At 50.8% G+C, this 16,929-nt stretch overlaps 1 protein-coding gene across 3 annotated transcripts in view; it reads left to right on the top strand.

The window, feature by feature from the left end:
* Positions 1-1,996: 1,996 nt before the first annotated feature.
* The window catches only part of PBXIP1 (PBX homeobox interacting protein 1), a 29,733-nt gene continuing 14,800 nt past the window's right edge, over positions 1,997-16,929 (top strand). Inside the window, exons 1-3 of one of the 3 annotated variants that reach the window (XM_088460947.1) lie at positions 1,997-2,119; positions 13,177-13,266; positions 15,692-15,764. In XM_088460947.1, coding sequence (XP_088317073.1) covers positions 13,207-13,266; positions 15,692-15,764 — 133 coding nt within the window. In that variant the 5' untranslated portion in view covers positions 1,997-2,119; positions 13,177-13,206. Of the gene's footprint in view, positions 2,120-13,131; positions 13,267-15,691; positions 15,765-16,929 lie in introns of all 3 variants that reach the window. The other 2 variants (XM_088460948.1, XM_088460949.1) reach the window with 2 other exon arrangements.

The following is a 16,929-nucleotide window of genomic DNA, read 5'->3' as shown; positions in this document are numbered from 1 at the left end:
TGTTCCCTGTCTCTCCCTCTATAGGTACTTCCCCCCCATAGTTATCCCGGTCTCCCCCTCTACAGGTACTACCCCCACATAGTGACCCCTGTCTCCCCCTCTACAGGTACTACCCCCACATAGTGACCCCTGTCTCCCCCTCTACAGGTATTGCCCCCCCCATAGTGACCCCTGGCTCCCCCTCTACAGGTACTGGCCCCCATAGTGTCTCCTGTCTCCCCCTCTACAGGTACTGTCCCCCCATAGTGTCCCCTGTCTCCCCCTCTACAAGTACTGCCCCCCCCATAGTGTCCCCTGTCTCCCCCTCTACAGGTACTGCCCCCATAGTGTCCCGTCTCCCCCTCTACAGGTACTGCCCCCATAGTGTCCCGTCTCCCCCTCTACAGGTACTGCCCCCATATTGTCCCGTCTCCCCCTCTACAGGTACTGCCCCCATAGCGACCCGTCTCCCCCTCTACAGGTACTGCCCCCATAGTGTCCCGTCTCCCCCTCTACAGGTACTGCCCCCCATAGTGTCTCCTGTCTCCCCCTCTACAGGTACTGCCCCCCATAGTGACCCCTGTCTCCTCTACAGGTACTGCCCCCCCCATAGTGTCTCCTGTCTCCCCCTCTACAGGTACAGCCCCCCCATAGTGTCTCCTGTCTACCCCTCTACAGATACAGCCCCCCAATAGTGACCCCTGTCTCCCCCTCTACAGGTACAGCCCCCCAATAGTGACCCCTGTCTCCCCCTCTACAGGTACTGCCCCCATAGTGACCCCTGTCTCCCCCTCTACAGGTACTGCCCCCCATAGTGACCCCTGTCTCCCCCTCTACAGGTACTGCCCCCCATAGTGACCCCTGTCTCCCCCTCTACAGGTACAGCCCCCCAATAGTGACCCCTGTCTCCCCCTCTACAGGTACTGCCCCCCATAGTGACCCCTGTCTCCCCCTCTACAGGTACTGCCCCCCATAGTGACCCCTGTCTCCCCCTCTACAGGTACTGCCCCCCCATAGTGTCCCCTGTCTCCCCCTCTACAGGTACTGCCCCCATAGTGTCCCGTCTCCCCCTCTACAGTTACTGCCCCCCCATAGTGTCTCCTGTCTCCCCCTCTACAGGTACAGCCCCCCCATAGTGTCTCCTGTCTACCCCTCTACAGGTACAGCCCCCCAATAGTGACCCCTGTCTCCCCCTCTACAGGTACTGCCCCCCATAGTGACCCCTGTCTCCCCCTCTACAGGTACTGCCCCCCATAGTGACCCCTGTCTCCCCCTCTACAGGTACTGCCCCCCAATAGTGACCCCAGTCTCCCCCTCTACAGGTACTGCCCCCCCATAGTGTCCCCTGTCTCCCCCTCTACAGGTACTGCCCCCCCCCATAGTGTCCCCTGTCTCCCCCTCTACAGGTACTGCCCCCCAATAGTGACCCCAGTCTCCCCCTCTACAGGTACTGCCCCCCCATAGTGTCCCCTGTCTCCCCCTCTACAGGTACTGCCCCCCCCCATAGTGTTCCCTGTCTCCCCCTCTACAGGTACTGCCCCCCATAGTGACCCCTGTCTCCCCCTCTACAGGTACTGCCCCCCATAGTGACCCCTGTCTCCCCCTCTACAGGTACTGCCCCCCAATAGTGACCCCAGTCTCCCCCTCTACAGGTACTGCCCCCCAATAGTGACCCCAGTCTCCCCCTCTACAGGTACTGCCCCCCCCCATAGTGTTCCCTGTCTCCCCCTCTACAGGTACTGCCCCCCATAGTTATCCCGGTCTCCCCCTCTACAGGTACTACCCCCACATAGTGACCCCTGTCTCCCCCTCTACAGGTACTACCCCCACATAGTGACCCCTGTCTCCCCCTCTACAGGTACTGCCCCCCAATAGTGATCCCTCACCCCCCCGCGGTGGGCACCTGTCCCTGTCACGCAGCAGTAAGAGGAGGCTCCGGCAGGCAGGGGGTTAATAAGCAGCTGTCTGTCAGTCACACTCAGCTCTTAGGGGCGGGACAAAGCGGCTCATTGGTTTCTACCTCATGAGCGCCCGTCGGATTGGTCAGTGCGGTCACATGGTGCTCCCCGTGAGGTAGGCGCTCGGAAAAGAGTCCCGGAGACGGAGTGACCCGAGGGCGGCAGCGGGCACCGGAGAGCGGGTGAGAGGGGCGGAGCACGCCGAGATATGTTACCGTGTACACTGCATGTGTGGTGTCATTACAGCGTGATCCCTACTGTACGTAACCAGGAGTTATGTCATTATAACGTACAGTAGGGATCACATTGTTCATCACTTGTATATAGAACATGTGTATTTGCTGTGTGACGTTATTACAGTGTGGTCCCTACTGTAAGTTATAGACATTAGATGTTACCCAGTTCTGTCCTTCTAACTTACAGTAGGGATCACATTGTTCCTCATTATTTAGTGTATACATCACTTGTATATAGAACATGTGTATTTGCTGTGTGACGTTATTACAGCTTAATCCCTACAGTAAGTTATAGAGACATTAGAAGACACCCATGAGTTGTGTCCTCATAACTTACAGTAGGGATCACAGTATTCTTCATTATATATAATGTAAAGTTCTTTACAAATATCTTCTACCTTTTACCGGCGAAAGGCGCAGTGACATTGAGCATCTGTGCGGTAATACATCTGTTATGACTGGGTGACTGTATCATGTACAGCCGGCCTAGTGCAACATATGGGATTATCCCATCGCTGGGGCTATTACTGGCAGTGATATGTTATTCTATAGGGAGCAGAATGCGGGCACAAGCCTACAGTAGGTATACCAGGACTCACAGTAATGCTACACACCGCTATCTGACTGAGGGTTTATGTACGGGAATGAGATAACCCTCCCCCCTACCCCAGTGGTGCCTAACTCCCCCCACCCCCCCCAAAAAAAAATAACTAACCCCGTAACGCTGCCTAAGTCTAATGGAGCGTACACACGGTCAGACTTGTCAGACTTGTCAGATGAACGATTGAACGATTAAACGATTTGAACGATTTGACCAAAGTTTTGAACGATTTGAACGATTTTTAACTGCATTAAAATGAATGGGATCGTCCAAGTCTGACTGCAAACCCATCAGATGTCAGATATCGTTATCTGACAAACGGGAACGCGCATCGTTGATCGTCCATCGTTCAGGCATGTCAGATATGAACGATTTTTCATCAGATATGAACGACTGAACGATTTTTAAATCGTTATCGTCCATATCTGAAGAAAAAATCTGATCGTGTGTATGCACCATAACCCTCCCGCATCGCGGCCGCCGGTCATAACTACATCTCTATGTGACAGTGAAAGGCGGTATGTGTACAAAGATGGCCCGAGCTGCATTAATAAGAGATTACTAGCGTGTATGTGACACTTTGTAAGTGAAACGCGAGAACACCTACCACTATCCATACATGGGGCCTATTTATCAGAGGAAACCTACCACTATCCATACATGGGGCCTATTTATCAGAGGAAACCTACCACTATCCATACATGGGGCCTATTTATCAGAGGAAACCTACCACTATCCATACATGGGGCCTATTTATCAGAGGAAACCTACCACTATCCATACATGGGGCCTATTTATCAGAGGAAACCCACCACTATCCATACATGGGGCCTATTTATCAGAGGAAACCTACCACTCTCCATACATGGGGTCTATTTATCAGAGGAAACCTACCACTATCCATACATGGGGCCTATTTATCAGAGGAAACCTACCACTATCCATACATGGGGTCTATTTATCAGAGGAAACCTACCACTATCCATACATGGGGTCTATTTATCAGAGGAAACCTACCACTATCCATACATGGGGTCTATTTATCAGAGGAAACCTACCACTATCCATACATGGGGCCTATTTATCAGAGGAAACCTACCACTCTCCATACATGGTGCCTATTTATCAGAGGAAACCTACCACTATCCATACATGGGGGTCTATTTATCAGAGGAAACCTACCACTATCCATACATGGGGGTCTATTTATCAGAGGAAACCTACCACTATCCATACATGGGGCCTATTTATCAGAGGAAACCTACCACTATCCATACATGGGGCCTATTTATCAGAGGAAACCTACCACTATCCATACATGGGGCCTATTTATCAGAGGAAACCTACCACTATCCATACATGGGGCCTATTTATCAGAGGAAACCTACCACTATCCATACATGGGGCCTATTTATCAGAGGAAACCTACCACTATCCATACATGGGGCCTATTTATCAGAGGAAACCTACCACTATCCATACATGGGGCCTATTTATCAGAGGAAACCTACCACTATCCATACATGGGGCCTATTTATCAGAGGAAACCTACCACTATCCATACATGGGGTCTATTTATCAGAGGAAACCTACCACTATCCATACATGGGGCCTAATTATCAGAGGAAACCTACCACTATCCATACATGGGGCCTATTTATCAGAGGAAACCTACCACTATCCATACATGGGGCCTATTTATCAGAGGAAACCTACCACTATCCATACATGGGGCCTATTTATCAGAGGAAACCTACCACTATCCATACATGGGGCCTATTTATCAGAGGAAACCTACCACTATCCATACATGGGGCCTATTTATCAGAGGAAACCTACCACTATCCATACATGGGGCCTATTTATCAGAGGAAACCTACCACTATCCATACATGGGGCCTATTTATCAGAGGAAACCTACCACTATCCATACATGGGGCCTATTTATCAGAGGAAACCTACCACTATCCATACATGGGGCCTATTTATCAGAGGAAACCTACCACTATCCATACATGGGGCCTATTTATCAGAGGAAACCCACCACTATCCATACATGGGGTCTATTTATCAGAGGAAACCTACCACTATCCATACATGGGGCCTATTTATCAGAGGAAACCTACCACTATCCATACATGGGGTCTATTTATCAGAGGAAACCTACCACTATCCATACATGGGGCCTATTTATCAGAGGAAACCTACCACTATCCATACATGGGGCCTATTTATCAGAGGAAACCTACCACTATCCATACATGGGGCCTATTTATCAGAGGAAACCTTTCCCGGGTGTAATTGGCACACTGCATGTTTCCCCAGGATGCATCTAGCAGGGGTCCTGCGTTTTTGATGCACATTAGCGCATCCGGCGCAGGTAAAGTGATCACCTTAGCGACTAGTTTCCTTTCACACGTCACAAGCTCCTATGAAAGCTCCACCCCCTGCGTGGTAACTCCCGGAGATATAATATCTGCAGCGATAAGAAATGATAATTATCCGGTATATGCCCCTAGGACAGAGTCTGCAGCCATCTCATGGACACCAGGAAAGGCGAATACGTGTACACGGCGCATACAGACGCAATACGGTATGAGCACTGCTAGGCCCAGTGTACTGCCCAATACATAGTACCCGTGACCCGTGAATAATAACCCAGGCAATACCTGCAGAACAGCATGCACCAACCACGTGTATAATATCTGGGTGTCCTTAGATGCGTTAGGTCCCTGCTGGAGCCTAGCCGTATAGTTATGGAGCAGAAGAGGGATTATACTGTACACTACTTATTATTACCACGCGGTTATATTAGGACCATATAGACACTAGCATGGACAGCCGGAGAATATACTACCACGGCCCAGGCAGTATGATAAATATGCGTTACCAGGACATATATCACGTTATGTCACCACGGGCTGTATGGGGATGCACAGCTGACATTGTATAAACTACCTTTATTTCTTAAACTAATTCCCATCTATACTGATCCGGGCAGCCAGCCCTCTGTGCGGATCCAGGCAACCAGCCAGCCGTCTGTGCGGATCCAGGCAGCCAGCCTTCCGCGCCGATCCAGGCAGCCAGCCAGCCAGCCGTCTGTACCCATCCAGGCAGCCAGCCGTCTGTACCCATCCAGGCAGCCAGCCCTCCGCGCCGATCCAGGCAGCCAGCCCTCCGCGCCGATCCAGGCAGCCAGCCGTCTGTAGCCATCCAGGCAGCCAGCCGTCTGTAGCCATCCAGGCAGCCAGCCGTCTGTAGCCATCCAGGCAGCCAGCCGTCTGTAGCCATCCAGGCAGCCAGCCGTCTGTAGCCATCCAGGCAGCCAGCCGTCTGTAGCCATCCAGGCAGCCAGCCGTCTGTAGCCATCCAGGCAGCCAGCCGTCTGTAGCCATCCAGGCAGCCAGCCGTCTGTAGCCATCCAGGCAGCCAGCCGTCTGTAGCCATCCAGGCAGCCAGCCCTCTGTAGCCATCCAGGCAGCCAGCCCTCTGTAGCCATCCAGGCAGCCATCTATACTGGTACATGCAGCCATCTATGCCAATGTTCCTATAACGTACCCATCACCCGCATAGCTCAGGTAGATCTTGCATAATGTCTGTCACTTCTGAGTAGCCATGGCACTGCTGATGTGAGAGGAGGGGAAGTGGCGGTGCCGTGATGTGACAGGAGGGAAGGGGTGGCGCCGTGATGTGACAGGAGGGGAAGGGGTGGCGCCGTGATGTGACAGGAGGGGAAGGGGTGGCGCCGTGATGTGACAGGAGGGGAAGGGGTGGCGCCGTGATGTGACAGGAGGGGAAGGGGTGGCGCCGTGATGTGACAGGAGGGGAAGGGGCGGTGCCGTGATGTGACAGGAGGGGAAGGGGCGGTGCCGTGATGTGACAGGAGGGGAAGGGGCGGTGCCGTGATGTGACAGGAGGGGAAGGGACGGTGCCGTGATGTGACAGGAGGGGAAGGGGCGGTGCCGTGATGTGACAGGAGGGGAAGGGGCGGTGCCGTGATGTGACAGGAGGGGAAGGGGCGGTGCCGTGATGTGACAGGAGGGGAAGGGGCGGTGCCGTGATGTGACAGGAGGGGAAGGGGCAGTGCCGTGATGTGACAGGAGGGGAAGGGGCGGTGCTGTGATGTGACAGGAGGGGAAGGGACAGTGCCGTGATGTGACGGGGGGAAGGGGCGGTGCCGTGATGTGACAGGAGGGGAATAGAGGCACCATTGTAGGAACCATTGCCCACGGTTATCACCATTAATGTCAGATGGAATGGGATTTATCATTCTCTAATTGAAGATACACCATGTTGTTACAGAGCAAAGTGCCAGGCAGTGAACCAGAGAGGATGGCTGCTGTAATGACCGAGGGATGCGCCTCCCTGTCCGTACAGCGCCTCCCTGTCCGTACAGCCCCTCCCTGTCCGTACAGCCCCTCCCTGTCCGTACAGCCCCTCCCTGTCCGTACAGCCCCTCCCTGTCCGTACAGCCCCTCCCTGTCCGTACAGCCCCTCCCTGTCCGTACAGCCCCTCCCTGTCCTTACAGCGCCTCCCTGTCCTGTCCGCGTAGTATAACCCACATACTTAGATGTACAGCACAATCTATGCCGCGTCCTATGACACTCTCCTGTATGAGGATGAGTAAATTGGTCTCCCTGTGTCATGTAGCCACACTACGGGCACCCTGTGTACTTACAGCTCGTTATATGGGGGGAGGGGGCTAAAAAAAATGCCAAGATCTGGGCGGAGCCAAATTAGTTCCATCTTTATTCACCAGATCGTCATTAATACTTTAGTCAGGTGCGTAACGCGGCATTAGCCTGGTTAGTGCTAACATAGATAGGTCGCTATTGGTTATATCACTGGCTGGCCACATTAATATGATTCACCCTCGTTACTTATTAGATTGGCCTCAGCAGCATGTATCATAGCATTAGCTCCTCACCCCATGGTATAACCAGCTAATTACAAATAGAACCGGCATTTATAGTCAAAATAATATTTTGTCAGAACCATACTTAGGCCCGTACTCAAATAGCCGCGAAAAGGCGGAATCTGCGAAAAAGTATGGCCGATTGCGACTTTTCACCAGACGGAATCTTATCTCCGTATTCAATTGCAAACACTTTTCGCGTACGCGAAAACGCAATGTAATAAGCGAAAAAGATTCGCCTATGAATAGGTGGAGAGAAGAAATGCAAAACCGCTATTTTGGGGTGCAAAGGTCGGGAAACCGCTCAGCACCCTTGGGACAGCCCCCCAAAGGATAACTGCGTAAAAAAAAGTGATTAACATCCCAAAAAAGCACTTTGAAATAGGGGGCGAAAAAGTGCAAAGTGGGGGTACAAACTTAAAAAGTAGCGAAATAGACTTTGGGGGGTCTGCAAGTATGGGGGAGGTGTTATTTTATTGCAGGTGTTTGCTGAAGGTACGCTTTTTACGTTTCTTTTAAGTTTAGCAACTTTTTAATTTGCTAGCACCCATATTCCAGTACCCCAGATGTGCCAGGACTACTACTTATCACCAATAAGTCCTGCTTTATGCCATTCTTCACCACTTGTGCAAAGACGCTAATTAGTGGCAATTGTGCGAACTTAAGTACCCCAAACTGTTTCATTAGGGCTAATCGGGCACTACTACATCGATCCCCAATGTTTCCGCATCTTTTTGGGGGGTTCAGGCTGGTTTCCCCGATTCTGACACCACTTTTCGCCTGTTCTGACATCACATATCACCGTTTTCGTGTCTTTTGGAATTGAATAGGGCGAATCGCGGGTACGCGCACGATAAATTTCCGTGGCTAAAATACGCGATGTAGGCAAAAAGTCTGGCAGGCGAAAAAGTATTGCAGGCGTGAAACTAATTGAATACGGCCCTTAGAGGTTTCAAAATAACCTGATACTCCTAAGGGCATCTATCCCCATAGCATGTGATACACGTATAGAGGCTGGACTCGTCTAGACTGCGAAGCTAACAATCATCTGTAATGTGGGGAAGTTGTTCAAGGTAACCGATAAATCTGTTGTCCTTTTAAATAAGATTTAATATCCTGCACATGAGGTTGAAGAAGTGCATCTAGGAAAACATACACTGGCTGGTATAGGGACCCCCGGGCAGGGGAGATAGATGTGCCTGGAGGGTGCTACACTGACTGGTATAGGGACCCCTGGGCAGGGGTGATAGATGTGCCCGGAGGGTTCTACACTGGCTGGTATAGGGACCCCCGGGCAGGGGTGATAGGTGTGCCGGAGGGTTCTACACTGGCTGGTATAGGGACCCCCGGGCAGGAGTGATAGGTGTGCCCGGAGGGTTCTACACTGACTGGTATGGGGACCCCCGGGCAGGGGTGATAGGTGTGCCCGGAGGGTTCTACACTGGCTGGTATGGGGACCCCCGGGCAGGGGTGATAGGTGTGCCCGGAGGGTTCTACACTGGCTGGTATAGGGACCCCCGGGCAGGGGTGATAGGTGTGCCGGAGGGTTCTACACTGGCTGGTATAGGGACCCCCGGGCAGGAGTGATAGGTGTGCCCGGAGGGTTCTACACTGACTGGTATGGGGACCCCCGGGCAGGGGTGATAGGTGTGCCCGGAGGGTTCTACACTGGCTGGTATGGGGACCCCCGGGCAGGGGTGATAGGTGTGCCCGGAGGGTTCTACACTGGCTGGTATAGGGACCCCCGGGCAGGGGTGATAGGTGTGCCCGGAGGGTTCTACACTGACTGGTATGGGGACCCCCGGGCAGGGGTGATAGGTGTGCCCGGAGGGTTCTACACTGGCTGGTATAGGGACCCCCGGGCAGGGGTGATAGGTGTGTAACGCTAACCACTCTGACTTGTATACTCTTAGGGGTGTAGTTAGGACAGAGTGAAAAAAGTGATAAGAAAGTGATAAGGTGCCAGCCAATCAGCTCCCAACTGTCATCTCACAGGCTGTGTTTGAAAAATGAGAGTTGGGAGCTGATTGGCTGGTACCTTATCACTTTTCACTCTGTCTCCTAACACTGCTTAGTAAATAGACCCCCTAGTTTCAGAAGTGCGCAGTGTAAAAACGTAGAAATGTGCGTCGTCCGCACCAGGCCCTGCAGCTGAGCAGTAATGAGTCCATGAGCGACGCTGCTGGCACAGAACATGCACTAGATGTACCCCCTACCCCCCTCCAGTCTGCATACGTCTCCTGTGCCGGTGCTGCCTTATATGGAGTCTTTATGATGAGACATACAGAGAAGCCTGTCCTCCTCTGCTCCCTGCTCTGATGCTAGGTTTGTGGGGGGTACACGGCTGCCAGATGACCTCCCCCCTTCCTTCCTGTGATTCCCCGGTGCTGTTGCTGAGTACAGGCAGGGGTGCAGGTGATCTGCTATAGGGAGATCTATGGGCTCTGCTTCATGCAGATTGTAGCACAGTGCACACATGGAGATTGCTCATTTATCCTGACAGTGCCCCCACCCTTAGCCATGTACATATCACAGCGTGAGCGTATCCTGGGCCAGACGTCATAGACTGAGGGGTCTATGTACTAAGCAGTGTTAGGAGACAGAGTGAAAAGTGATAAGGTACCAGCCAATCAGCTCCCAACTGTCATTTTCAAACACAGCCTGTGAGGTGACAGTTGGGAGCTGATTGGCTGGCACCTTATCACTTTCTTATCACTTTTCACTCTGTCTCCTAACACTGCTTAGTAACTAGACCCCTGAGAGTTACAGGCACTAGCACAATGCCAGTGATTTAGTCCATGGGCTTAAAGCAGCAATAATCTATAAGTTACATCCAAGCTGGGATCCAGAATGTAGAGAAGGACCATTAGATGTACACTGAGCACCTTCTGCCTGGGCCGATCCCTACTGGTACCACCATAATCTTCTCTCCCTTACCACCATGCTGTGTCTGCTCCATCGCCGCGCTTTTGCCGCAATGGCGTCCTCACTGTATCTTCTCTCTTCTCTCTGCTGGTTTGTCCTCTGCTGTCTCACCTTGATGATCTGCTGGCGCCTGGTCAGTGGTGGCGAGATGACTGCCTGGTAGGGAACAGTTGGCGCGTGTTTGGCTTTTATCTCTGATGTAACAGATCAGCAGTATACCGGGGTAGTCCGTCCCTTACATACGGCGATGCGTCCTGTCCTGTAAGCCGTATTGGTTACATAACATAGAAGAAATGCCGTGTGATGGGTGATATTGTACTAGGGCTGAGCCCTGGTATCTCCTGTTCTGTGACTGCGCGGTGTCAGTGCCAGCTGTCTCTTATGTAGAGATGGCATTACAGCACAGTGCACAGAACGTATAGCGGCTCATTAGGACTTGAGCGCATCTTTAGACGCAGCCCCTTTTGGCGACTTTCCCGCGTCCGCTTAGTCATTCTCCTGTCACCTCCCAGGTACGCCTACTAAAATCTACAGACACAGCATCCGACTTTGTGCTGCGTCTCCTAGCTCTAACAATCAGGCCACGTGCGCAGACTTACGACCTCGTCCAGCTACATGCGGCATGGACACTGCGTCAGCCCTGTATCTCTGCTGGGGCTGGTGTGATTGTTTATGTGGAGAGCTGTGTCTGCCAGCGCCATTCATCGCTATGAGTAGGGAATGGCGCTACATGTCCACTAGCTGCTGCACTCCATGAATGAGAGTGAGGGTCCAGGTGTGCGGATTAACATCGGAAACCGACATAGTGACAGCGCTCCATACGAACGCAGGGGGGACTTGGGGACCTGTAATTCTCACACAGCTTCCTGTTCTGCAGAACATTCTTATCAACTGTGAATAATGATGATTTGGTGTAATATTAGACTGCAGCTTGTATTCCTGACTGCTGTACAGCTGCCTCCTGCACCCAACACTCATTTGTTTACTTATAGAGATTTGCAAGACAAACCTTAAACAAATTTACTAGACTAACCCTACTTCTCTGTTGGGAACAATAAGATACGTTACTGCTGGTTCCAAACTATTTCTGAGGCCCTACAGGTCACTTCTTCATGTGTCCAGCACTATATAACCCTCACAGGTCTCTTCTTCATGTGCCCAGCGCTATATAACCCTCACAGGTCTCTTCTTCATGTGTCCAGCGCTATATAACCCTCACAGGTCTCTTCTTCATGTACCCAGCGCTATATATAGCCCTCACAGGTCACTTCTTCATGTGTCCAGCACTATATAACCCTCACAGGTCTCTTCTTCATGTGTCCAGCGCTATATAACCCTCACAGGTCTCTTCTTCATGTGTCCAGCGCTATATAACCCTCACAGGTCTCTTCTTCATGTGCCCAGCGCTATATAACCCTCACAGGTCTCTTCTTCATGTGCCCAGCGCTATATAACCCTCACAGGTCTCTTCTTCATGTGCCCAGCACTATATAACCCTCACAGGTCTCTTCTTCATGTGTCCAGCACTATATAACCTTCACAGGTCTCTTCTTCATGTGTCCAGCACTATATAACCCTCACAGGTCTCTTCTTCATGTGTCCAGCACTATATAACCCTCACAGGTCTCTTCTTCATGTACCCAGCACTATATAACCCTCACAGGTCTCTTCATCATGTGTCCAGCACTATATAACCCTCACAGGTCTCTTCATCATGTGTCCAGCACTATATAACCCTCACAGGTCTCTTCATCATGTGTCCAGCGCTATATAACCCTCACAGGTCTCTTCTTCATGTGTCCAGCACTATATAACCCTCACAGGTCTCTTCATCATGTGTCCAGCGCTATATAACCCTCACAGGTCTCTTCATCATGTGTCCAGCACTATATAACCCTCACAGGTCTCTTCTTCATGTGTCCAGCACTATATAACCCTCACAGGTCTCTTCATCATGTGTCCAGCACTATATAACCCTCACAGGTCTCTTCATCATGTGTCCAGCACTATATAACCCTCACAGGTCTCTTCATCATGTGTCCAGCGCTATATAACCCTCACAGGTCTCTTCTTCATGTGTCCAGCGCTATATAACCCTCACAGGTCTCTTCTTCATGTGCCCAGCACTATATAACCCTCACAGGTCTCTGCTTCATGTGTCCAGCGCTATATAACCCTCACAGGTCTCTTCTTCATGTGTCCAGCGCTATATAACCCTCACAGGTCTCTTCATCATGTGTCCAGCACTATATAACCCTCACAGGTCTCTTCTTCATGTGTCCAGCGCTATATAACCCAACAGCTCCTACAGACCACACACCATTGCAGCTGCACACACCACAGATTAATGTATGTTCCCCATGAGCTGACAGTCTAATAATGATAAGTGCAATGATATTGTCAGGATCACCTGAAATCTGCATTAGTAGTCACCCTAATTAGTTTGGCTGTATAATAAAAGTGGATAGAATAGAGTGCATGCTATCATAGTGTGACAGAGGTTTCCTGCTCTATAGAAGATTGGGAGAAGAAGTATAATGCATCGCTCCTGTCCTCTCCAGGATACGTCTGTTTTCAGAGCCGGGTGAAGGATGTCGGAGGGTCTGGAGAACCGGGACTCTGAGAATAATTGGGTGATGCCGGACTCGGAGGTACGCACTCACTGACACCATGACAGTCATGTAGGACATGGTTCCTCCCTCTTACATGTTACATACATAGCTGCTATCACTCAGGCCCTCATTTACCATTCATCATACCGGGAATATTTAGTGTCCCCTGAATGTATGAAGCAGAGACAGCAGCAGGTATCTCCTCATTTCCGCCAGCAGCCATAACCCCCCATAGGTTTCTATGGGCGATGCCATGGTGTCAGACTTACCAAGTCCCAGAGATTGGTCCTATCTAGTGATTAGACTAATGTGTGTATTGCAGAGCTGGCCCTGGGACTGCAGCCTCTGCTATTTATAGGGACAGTAAGATAAGATTGCTGAGTGTTTGCTGTGCACAGGCTTTATACTGTCCCTGCTCCCACCACCAGCTAATCCCAGCCGTTATGGGGGAGGTCACTGTTCCCTATTAACATGATATAACAGAGCATTTTCCTGGGCCCAGCACGGCCTCCTGGGCACGCTCAGCGGGCATCATGTCATTAAGGTGCCCAGACTCACGGCTTGTCCATGGAGGTGAGAATCACTTGCTGCACTGACTGACCTTCTACATATCACAGATATTCCCCATGAGCTGAGGGGTGCGTATAGCCGACCGCTCGGCCTCTGCAGAAAGCATTAGGGAGTAACTAATGGGAGCCAGAAATACGTACTGACCCTCTAACGGCATCATCACTGGCCCCAGTACCCCATCACTGGCCCCAGTACCCCATCACTGGCCCCAGTACCCCATCACTGGCCCCAGTACCCCATCACTGGCCCCAGTACCCCATCACTGGCCCCAGTACCCCATCACTTGGCCCTGACTGTTCAGTGAGAGACAGAGGTTTAGATGGCTTCCAGTGGCGACTGCAACTAACAACCCAAAAAGCCTGGGCCATACACACACTACATAAGTATATCAGTCTTTAAACCCATCCAGCCTCCCCCTCCCCCTTACCCCAGTACTTACCGTAAGGATGTTGGCGCCGTGATTCTGACCGGCTCCAGCATCCTGACTGTCAGGATTGTGAATGGATCCCGTTCAGTAGGTTATCTTGTTGTTACATTGGATAACAAATAAACTACTTGGTTGGGAATGTAACAAGCTGCTGTTATCACTACATTCTTTTTATTTTATTTTATGTGCCCTTTTCTTAAAGTGAGTACCTATCCATTCACTAGGAACCAGTGACATCACTGACAGTGTAACCTATCCGACCACTAGGAATCAGTGACATCACTGAGAGTGCAGCCTATCCAGTCACTAGGAGCCAGTGACATCACTGAGAGTGCAGCCTATCCAGTCACTAGGAGCCAGTGACATCACTGAGAGTGCAGCCTATCCAGTCACTAGGAGCCAGTGACATTACTGAGAGTGCAGCCTATCCAGTCACTAGGAGTCAGTAGTATCATTGAGGCATGAGGCACATAATAGACGTATTGGAGGAAGATAACACTTGTTCTCATTGCTCTCAGGCAGCTGCTGGTGTCAGTCCTCTCACACCCAATGATGAGTCACTTATAATCCCTGACGCCAGCAGCTGCCTGACCATTACATGTGGGGCGTAAAGGAGTATATAGCAATGTCTGGTTCTATCTGCTTTTTACTTAATATATGGAATAATTGCTGCTTATTATTCTGGAATAAATTTATTATTACTATAATCAGTGCATGACCCTTATACTGTAATGAAGACCACCCGGAAGTAACATGACGCTTTGACTATACATTTGTGTTCATTACAAAGCAGCATGTGTAGGGGTCACAGGCAGAGGTGGGGATGTCTCCCCCTTAGTTACCCTCTGACTGGGAGCTCAGGGCGTATAGGCTGCACTTCCCATTCTCTGTCTATCCACCAGATTACATCTACAATAGGACAGTGTAATGGTTCCAGTAGTCAGATCCCAGTCAGGGCCTGTGGACTGGGCTGACGAGTTACACAGGAGCTGACTAGCCGGAATAGAGGTCTACTCATGGGTAGGACCCATATGGTACGTAGCCTAGTGCCATGTATGAGGTCAGCGATCACTGGGAGGCTCCCAGTCTGCCCTTGGAACCAACTGAGTGGAACTCATCCCCTAGTCCGGAACACAGGAGTAAGGGGCCGGGGAGCCAGTGTTTGAGAACTCGGGGAGTAGAATAGTGAATAATAGAGATAGTCGGTAGCCCACCTGGACTAAGAGATAGTACAGACCGACTACCATAGCTGGGTGGCTGGAGCCAACCTCCTCAAAGAGGAATATAGATACTGTACCCAGCAACCGGAGTGACCACCCCAACACTCAGACAGAGGACCCTCAGGACAACACCCACCATTGATGAGGACAGAATGTTACTGGATTCTCTGCATGGCGCGTCAGACCTCGGGCTGCCAATCCCTACCTATCTTATCCCCATTCCCAGTTCTTCTTTGTTATTTTGCAGGGGCTCCTGGTGGAGACGGTGGGGGCGGCACAGAGCGAGTCGCTGCACGGTCAGGCACAGGTACAATCCGCAGGTGAGTGATATATCGCTGTGTAATCTGCGCACATTCCCTATAAATGCCTGCCATTACTTTCCGGGAACACGATGGAGCAATGTTCATCTGCACGTTCCTATAAATGACTGTTCTGGTATCTCATTCTCCTTCTGTATGTGCGAGTGGTGTGTCCGGCAAAGGCCTCATGTAATAGCTCAGGGCCTATTTTGGCTATTTATGTCTATTGGGGTAAAAGGGCCTCATTCAATTGATTTTCTCTGGCTTTAAATAGAAATTTCTTCCGGTTCTAAGTCCTGCAGTTGGGGAGGAATATGTAACGCGTTTCCTGTAGCTGTTTTATGTCTTTGTATCCTCTGTTGTGTTGTAGATGTATGTACTGTAACTTATCTAACAGATTAGATGGTGGTTATGTGGAAGGTTGGCCGGTAGGTGGCCTGGAGCTACCACGTGCGTGACCTCTGGGTTAGTAGTGTCCTGTGCATTCAGCACCTTCACGTTATTCACCTGACGCCTTGTGGTACGTTAATAATCGCTCTCCTATGTGTTTGCTTGGCTCTGCGCCTGTCAGCATTGGGGGGGTGATGTAAACGTTTGTTTTTTTTTTAAATCTTTCCGCCATGGTTTTGGCTTAGTCTTGATAGACGTCGCTAATTGTGCAGATTGGTTTTAGACGGAAGAAATGGTAGAATGACATCACAGTATATGAGACTGTTCGGTGCACAGTGTTAGCTGTAGGTACGGCTGTCATTTGTCTGTATTGTGATGAACTAGAGCCATCTGTGTAGCACTTGTATAGTCCTGAGCTCTGTCTGTATACATCCCTCTGTATAGTGCAGGTATTCAGCATGCAGCCCGCCAGCTGTTGTGGTACTACACGTGTTCATGTAACTGTATGTGTCTCAGATTAGGACTGTCTTATCCTACTTGCTGTGACGTGTATTAGTTCTCTACATCCTCTTCCAGCGTTTTCCCAGTGGCTCGTGCCCCGTTATATAGCAGGGTGGAATGCCTATTGGGCATGCGAGCGTGCTTACGGCGTGTTCCTCTCGGGTATGACGCTGACATGGGTGTATGGAGGAGTCTCCGTGGTGGCACATGGGTTACCGAGTCCTTCCCTGGTACAGCCGGTCTGGTTAGGGAGTGAGTGACTAATGTAGTTTGCGCAGGAAATTGTGGTCATTTA

This window comes from Taudactylus pleione, unplaced genomic scaffold (genome assembly GCF_031769625.1).
Source record: "Taudactylus pleione unplaced genomic scaffold, aTauple2 ptg000997l, whole genome shotgun sequence".
Lineage (NCBI taxonomy): Eukaryota > Metazoa > Chordata > Amphibia > Anura > Myobatrachidae > Taudactylus > Taudactylus pleione.
The sequence above is the reverse complement of the archived record's forward strand: the minus strand, read 5'-3'. Positions and strand labels throughout refer to the sequence as shown.